The sequence below is a fragment of the Glycine max genome, chromosome 14 (assembly GCF_000004515.6).
Source record: "Glycine max cultivar Williams 82 chromosome 14, Glycine_max_v4.0, whole genome shotgun sequence".
Lineage (NCBI taxonomy): Eukaryota > Viridiplantae > Streptophyta > Magnoliopsida > Fabales > Fabaceae > Glycine > Glycine max.
The window spans coordinates 28,286,763-28,294,874 of record NC_038250.2 but is presented as its reverse complement, the minus strand read 5'-3'; the positions used below and the strand labels follow the sequence as shown (position 1 = coordinate 28,294,874).

The 8,112-nt window shown below is 38.0% G+C and overlaps 1 protein-coding gene across 1 annotated transcript; it reads left to right on the top strand.

Moving 5' to 3' along the window:
• Window positions 1–269: 269 nt before the first annotated feature.
• Window positions 270–2,682, top strand: LOC100818460 (esterase). The gene is made up of 5 exons (XM_003544639.5): window positions 270–714; window positions 1,251–1,448; window positions 1,601–1,770; window positions 1,864–2,128; window positions 2,315–2,682. Exons 1-5 carry the CDS (start codon window positions 336–338, stop codon window positions 2,575–2,577), a joined length of 1,275 nt encoding a protein of 424 aa, XP_003544687.2. The 5' UTR covers window positions 270–335; the 3' UTR covers window positions 2,578–2,682.
• Window positions 2,683–8,112: the final 5,430 nt, after the last annotated feature.

The window sequence follows — 8,112 nt, the reverse complement described above, 5'->3', positions numbered from 1 at the left end:
TAATGTACAAATTTTAATCAACAAATTCAACAATATAATGCTTTTATAACGAATTTGTTTTAAAAAATATGTTTGACGGTGATACATACTTTCTTTGTTTAAAATATTCCAAGGGGTTAAGCATAAAAAGAATACTTCAAGCCGAAGGGGTTGCACCAAAATAGAATATTCCAAGTGGTCAGAAAGCCTACACGGAATTGATTGTCTAAAATTAAATTCTCACCTAAACAACAAATAGAGATCCTCACGTCCGTGTTAGCGAATATGGACCATTCACGAGATTGACATAGACGAAGATCAGACCGGCAATGCTCCTTTAGCAATCAAATTATTCAATGAGGTCAACGCTTTTGTTAGCATACACACACACATATATATATGAAGACACACAAACCAAAGTACCTTTGTCCCTCTCCAGAATAATGTCTCCAATGGAGTTTCATAGCATTGCCAAGTTTCACAATATCCCACTTGTGTCTTCTTCTCTTGTGATTTTATGTATTGCTACCACTATACTGAATAACCCTGCAATGGCCACAAAGCAATATTATTGTGATTTCCCTGCCATCTTTAACTTTGGTGCCTCAAACGCTGACACTGGTGGCTTGGCTGCTTCATTTTTTGTTGCTGCACCAAAATCACCAAATGGAGAAACCTATTTTCATAGACCTGCTGGAAGGTTCTCTGATGGTCGACTCATTATTGATTTCTTAGGTAACATTATTTATTTTTTTCTTTCATATATAGTTTACATGTCTAATTAATGTCTCTTAGGGGGCTTCTTTTTCACTAGCACGTGGTGATCATATATATACTGTGACTGTGAGTAACGTAGATGTGTTGCTATCATGGTATCATATCCATTTTTCTTTTCATTCTTTCTTTGTCCTCCACCTTTTTCACCAACAAATTTTTTTTGGTCAAACGATGACATCGATATATATAACTTTTTAGTTAAAAACGACTTTAGTAAAGGAGCTACCATATATAAAAATCTAGGACTAAAATATGAAGGGTAGATATTAATTAACGATAAGTAAAATAAATTTCGTACGTCCATGAACATTTTAATCATTGTACAGCTATGATACATGATAATATATTCATTCACTTTTTCATGTTAGACCAAAATTAATAATTAAGTCTATACATGATCGAATGACTTGTCACGTGAAGCAATTTTATTATGCATATTATTGCCTGATGAAGGATTTGAATTCTTATTTTGTTTCATAACCTTGAAATTTCAGCACAGAGTTTTGGACTCCCTTATCTGAGTCCATATCTTGATTCGCTGGGGACCAACTTCTCCCGTGGCGCAAGCTTTGCAACAGCAGGATCCACAATCATACCCCAACAAAGTTTTAGATCCAGTCCTTTCTCCCTTGGAGTTCAGTACTCGCAATTCCAACGTTTTAAACCCACTACACAGTTCATTAGAGAGCAAGGTAATTAAATTAAGAATTTATTTTGGTTGATATCTTTTGGTGAATCTGAGTTTCAATTAAGATTTGTCCAGCTAAGATACATACGTTATGATATTCATCCTATTAAATAATGATTGATATGCTTTGAGTTTTCTTAAAAATTTTATTGGCAGGTGGGGTATTTGCAACACTGATGCCAAAAGAAGAGTATTTTCATGAAGCTTTATACACATTTGATATAGGCCAAAATGATCTTACAGCTGGCTTTTTTGGTAACATGACCCTACAGCAATTTAATGCTACTATACCTGATATAATCAAAAGTTTCACATCAAATATAAAGGTAGTTGCATAATAAATACCCTTTGTAGCTATCTCTATTGTTAATAGATTTCATAATTTACTGTGCTAATTTGGTGAAACTTGTGTGATGAAGAACATATACAACATGGGGGCCAGATCATTTTGGATACACAACACAGGACCCATTGGTTGCCTCCCTTTAATTTTGGCCAATTTTCCATCTGCTGAAAGGGATAGCTATGATTGCGCAAAGGCATATAATGAGGTGGCTCAGTCTTTTAACCACAATTTGAAGGAAGCCTTAGCTCAACTTCGTACGGAGCTTCCTTTGGCTGCAATTACATATGTAGATATCTACTCTGCTAAGTACTTGCTATTCAAAAACCCAAAGAAATATGGTGAGCCAAATAATGATCCTATAACCATATTATATTATCTCATTTGTCCTCAAAATTCACACACACATATATATAAATCCATGAGCTAGCTCTTCCTCCTCTGTTCTCCTTTTAACCATCCAACCAACATTATACTCTCTATATACAATGTGTTGTTAACTAGCTGAAAGTTTCATTAATGTGTAGGCTTTGAACTCCCGCATGTTGCTTGTTGTGGCTATGGAGGGACGTACAACTTCAGCCAGAGTGTTGGATGTGGAGGAACCATACAGGTCAATGGCACAAATATTGTTGTGGGTTCATGCGAAAGACCATCTGTTAGAGTGGTATGGGATGGAACCCACTACACTGAAGCAGCTAACAAGGTTGTCTTTGATTTAATCTCTTCTGGGGCTTTCACAGATCCGCCCATTCCCTTGAAAAGGGCATGTAAGAGAAATTTCACATAACTTTAATGAGCTTCATATGCTTATCATTGCAGCCATTTATATTTGAAATAAAGTGTAATATGTCCCTAATTTTATTCTATAACATGTTTCTGTTTTTATTTCTTATTCACGAAATCTAATATTTTAAAGGAATTTAAAATTGATAACAAAATGAAAATGATTAAAAAAAACAAGTGTGTTATTTTTTTTTTCAAGAACACAATTAAAAACGAGAAAAGAAAACGTTGAAAAATGCCATAGATTTCCTGTTAGTTGTTACTAAATAATTAATTGTCAAAGGACAAAGTCTTTAAGAGATGTTATAAGTTTCTTTTTTTTAATTTTAATGTCTATAAGTTGGTATTTTTCCAATTTTAGCTTCTTTGATTTTTTTTTTCATTTATAATTCTTGTAAGTTTGTAATTTTTTAGTTTTAATTCAATTAAGATTCTAACATTTTCATGACTTCACTATTAGAAATTACACTTTTAAAATCGGTTATTTAGGGCATTCTACATCTGCTCTAAAACCGATGTTGAAAGTGACGATGTTGAATGTATCATCGTTAATATCGGTTTTGAAAAACCGATATTAACATAAATATAATAACATTAGTTTTCTAAATAACCGATGTTAAACACAAAGAACTACAGCAAAAAAAGTGTATGCATGACGAAAGTTGACATTGGTTTTGTAGTTAAACCGATGTTAATGTTATATATTGACATCGGTTCTCTCGAAGAACCGATGTTAATGTAATATATTAACATCGGTTTTCTAACAACCGATATTAATATATTACATTAACATCAGTTTCAGTAGAAAACCGGTGTCAACGTTGATGATGCATATACTTATTTGTTGTACGTCTTTGTATATAACATCGGCTATTCATAGAAAACCGATGTTAATGCACAAAGTTAACATCGATTATTTATAGATAACCGATGTTAACTTTTGTACATTAACATCAGTTATGTGTAGATAACCGATGTTAATATAATTAACATCGGTTATTTATACATAACCGATGTTAATATAAAACGTAACATCGGTTATGTATGAATAACCGATGTTAATGTACAAAAGTTAACATCGGTTTTTGTATGACCGATGTTAAGGTTCATGTTGACATCGGTTTTTGTAAATAACCGATGTTGTTATTTCAAGTATAATGTTTTTTATTTTTTTATATATACTTTCTGTTTTTACAATAAACCCAAAATTGTACCTATAAAATGCAATTTCAAGCCCAATTCACAGCAAATAAACATTTTATTCTGCTTTCAAGCAGTTTTAATGATAATAAACATCAAATAATTGATTTATCATAAAGAACAATCATCAAATGAATTCAATGTTCATATTACATAGAAAATGTCAAAAATGTTAAACCAAAGTAAACTAAGCTAAAGATAATGTCCCTAAATCCTAGGTCTGATCTCTAACTCGGAGATAAAACTGTGCCCACTGGATCCGCAATGCCTTTAATCTCTCTGGCTCCAATGGTCTAGGATCGTTAAAATACTGCATGATGAAATAAATCATAATAAGTTAATAATGTAATACAAATTATAAATAAATCGATTTTGTTTGAAATAAACTTACCGCTTCCCAATTATTCCTAAAAGTTCCTAAAATGATGGTGGACATCCAGTGCATCACATAGTAGCCGCACTCAGTACTTCTTTTTGTCTATTACACTAAATACATAATGAAATTTGGATATTAATTAAACAACTAGTGTACAGACACATAAAGAAATATATATAAGTGGAAGTTTTATGTAAATGACGTACCTTGACGACAATCCACCTAGCAGGAGCCTTTGATTTAGGCTGTGGAGCATCATCAAGACCTTTTAAAGCACTGTTCCAGATGAGTAACAATTAAAAAACTGGTGTTGTACGTTGAGGTATTTCAATGCAAATGTATTGAAAAAAACACTAACCTATTAATAATCCCCTTAAGGTAGTTGTCTGGCCTGTTATGCAATGAACAAAACCAGACAACTAGGTGTTCCTTGGGCAGGATGACCACCATCTGCCAGTGTCCGCTGCAGTGGAGATTAATATGGGTTAGTACATTAGTAAACATTAATTAAATTCAGTTATTTTGTGTGACTTACCCATTTAGGTAGGCTCCAAGATAGACATCGCGTTTTGAACTCTGCATCCAAGTCTTTATGTAACTTTCAGACTCAAACTGCGATTGCCCAGACCTCTGAATGGACTGTGGCTCGAGAATCCATAGATATCAGAATTCCCTGCTCGCATACATGTTTCAGTGAGATGCCTGTTTATGTTAAGTCAAAGTTAAATATTTATGAATTGAAAGCAATAACTTAGGTAATTAAAAGTAATATAAAATGACTTACAGAATCCACAACTGTAACACTGATATGCTGAGACATTACCACCGTGTGCGATTTCGGAGAGGTCTTCGTGCTTTATGTAGAGGGGGAAATCTGGATTAAAGACCCGAACACGGTGGCATCCCATCTAACCTGATAAGGCCTCAAGAAAAGCTCTGGGATGGTCAATGTCATCAGATAAAGCGGATCATCGACCTCCGATCGGGCTTTGGAGGTGGTTTTGCCGGAGACACAGCTACCTGTTCATGAAACAAAGTTAAATGGCCTAATTTGAGGCACCTTAATGAATTAATTTAAAAAGAAGAAACATATAGTAAGGACAATAAGTACCTGTGTGATAAAGACTTGACCAGATGTGTCGGCCAAGCAAGGAAGGTGTGAAGTGCCTGCCCCACTAAGGAAACCTCATCATGGGTACAGGAACTGGAGCATCTGCATCTGTAACCTCCTCCACACTCACCTTTACTTGGCCAGGCAACAAAGGAGTGTTATGAACAACAGTGGATCCCTCATAAACTCTCCCATGGCAACCAGGCGGGCAGATCTGCTTCTATGTACAAGCCGCACCTATCAGAGTCACCCGTCTCAGGATCGTTTCCTGAGGGATCAACACAACTCCCCTTTGTGCTTACTCGAGGACCGAGGGACCAACCAGAGGGTCGGGAGGCAGTGCAAGTCCCTGAGATTGCATCTGGACTGAATCTGGGACTGCATCTGGCTGAATGATGCCATGAGGTGCCGCTCACTTTTTCTGTGATGGACTCCTCTAGCTGGTCCCTGATTTGTTGGGTCAACTGCTGCAATTCTTTGGGAGGCAGGGAGGAAGAGTGCGGGACGTCCGTGGAGCTGATCCAAAGTATTGCTTGATGGTGACACCGCTCCAGCAGCACGGACACGTCCAGGGTGCTCTGGACGTCCAATAGCAGCGGTGAGAACATCCTGACGTCCATGGGGGACGAAGGATCCCTGTGTGGCCTGCTCCTCAAAGGAATCTGCACAGAAAACACACAGTGGTACATGGCATTCACAAAATATTGAAATATAATTGTAATGGTTAGTTGAAAATGACTTACGATCTTCTCAGCGATTTCCTTTGCGGCCTCAGTCGTCATCTCCCTGTTTTCTTCTGCGGGCCATCTTCCACTTCACGTGGCGTCTGACCGGGGATGGAGGGTCGATGACGCCATCAACGCTTCCTGACTGTGCAGCTTCCTCCAGCTTCTTCTTCGTCTTCTCAGCCAGGAGCTTCTGCTCCAAATAGTCATAACCCCCACGAGACAAAACGTGGGGGCAATATTCTGCTTCTGGATGGCTGTGCCTTCTTGCGCACATCCTGAAAAAATTAAACAATAATGTTTCAAATTGGTAGAATGAAGTATAACAACATCATGTTTTTTGAAAAACAACTTAAATGGCAAGGAACATACCTCCCAAGAAGGGTCTCTGCGAGTCTGGCAAAACTGGGCCCACTTTTCCTTGCTGATGCGTATTTCTCACAGACAGTGTCCTCGACACCGTCCTGATCGGCTGCAAGGGCCCATTTCCTCGTGAGGTCTGATTTAAACTGCCTCCATCTCTCCCCCACGGTCTGAAGTAACTTCCTTTTCGTCCTACTGTCAGAAGCCTCTGGGATATCAAATTCCGCCTGACAACATCAAATAAAGTTTATTTGTTACAATAATGTATTTTTTGGCTATTAATTAAACAAAATCAAATAAGAAAAGAAAAATACTGAATATCCTCCCAAATCAGGTCCTTCTGAGCAATAGGGACCTCCTTCCAGTTCTCGTAGGTGACGTCCACCTTATCACGCGCCACAATCCCCAAATATGTTCTTAATTTCTTCCTGTGGGGACGTCGGCCTTGCCGGTAGCAGGATCAACATGGACCACTGGTCTCTCAGCACTAGGTGGTCTAGTGGACAACGATCGTAGACGTGAGGCTTTGCGTGTCCGCTTCACGGCAGACGACGAAGCCGATGCGTTCGAAGGAGCAGGAGAGGAGGAGGAGGAGGAGGAGGAGGAGGAGGGGAGGCAGGTGGAGAACCCATGATCTTTTATACAATAACATACAAAATAGGATTAATCAAAAGAGGATAAGTCATAAGTGATTTAGTTGTGCTTTTTAATTGTGATTTGGGGCAAGCATGTTAAAAAAGTCTATTACATGAAATCAGCAGTCAATGGATGCGTGATGGAATATAAATACTATATCTATATCTTGAGAAACACACATGTAGATGGCATCCTTAGGACTTCATCCAGCTGATGTTTGTCGCCAGTTTCATCATCTACCACCCTTACCTTCTCTGGCTTCTCACGTTTATTGTTGTTAAACCCATATTTATGCCTTCTTCCCTTCATGTCTTGTTTTATCACAACTTTAGCCAGATTTCCTATCTTCAACACAGTTGAATCTCCTGTCTTATTCTCCAATGACACACTTTGATGGCTTGTATATCTTTTCTTCATATGTTCTAGTGCTTCGGCTTCAGAATGCCTAGAGCAATTTGAACTTTCCAGTGATCACCAAAGGCTTCTGCATCAGCATTGACACTCTCCACCCTCTTTGGTTTATGCTTTTGTGCTGCATTCCGTGCTTCCTCCTTATCATTCTCAGATTTATTAGAGGTTGCACTAGAAGAATCAGCACCAAGCCGCGCCTTTTCCACCTCTACCAGCTCAATATCTTTCGTTTCACCGGGGGCTTTTTTAACTAAACTGGAGGAGGGGGATACTTACGTTGAAGGGAAAGACTTTGAGCTGGTTGACGAGGAATAAGCACGGATTGTATCTGATGGTTCTAGTGCAACCTCTAATAAATGTGAGATTTATAAGGAGGAAGCACGGAATGCAGCACAGAAGCATAAACCAAAGAGGGTGGAGAGTGTCAATGCTGATGCAGAAGCCTTTGGTGATCACTGGAAAATTCAGATTGCTTTATGCATTCTGAAGCTGAAGCACTAGAACATATGAAGAAAAGAAATACAGGCCATCAAAGTGTGTCATTGGAGAATAAGACAGGAGATTCGACTGTGCTGAAGATAAGAGATTCGGCTAAAGTTGTGATAAAACAAGACAGGAAGGGAAGAAAGCATAAATATGGGTTTAACAACAATAAACATGAGAAGCCAGAGAAGGTAAGGGTGGTGGATGATGAAACTGGCGACAAACATGAGCTGT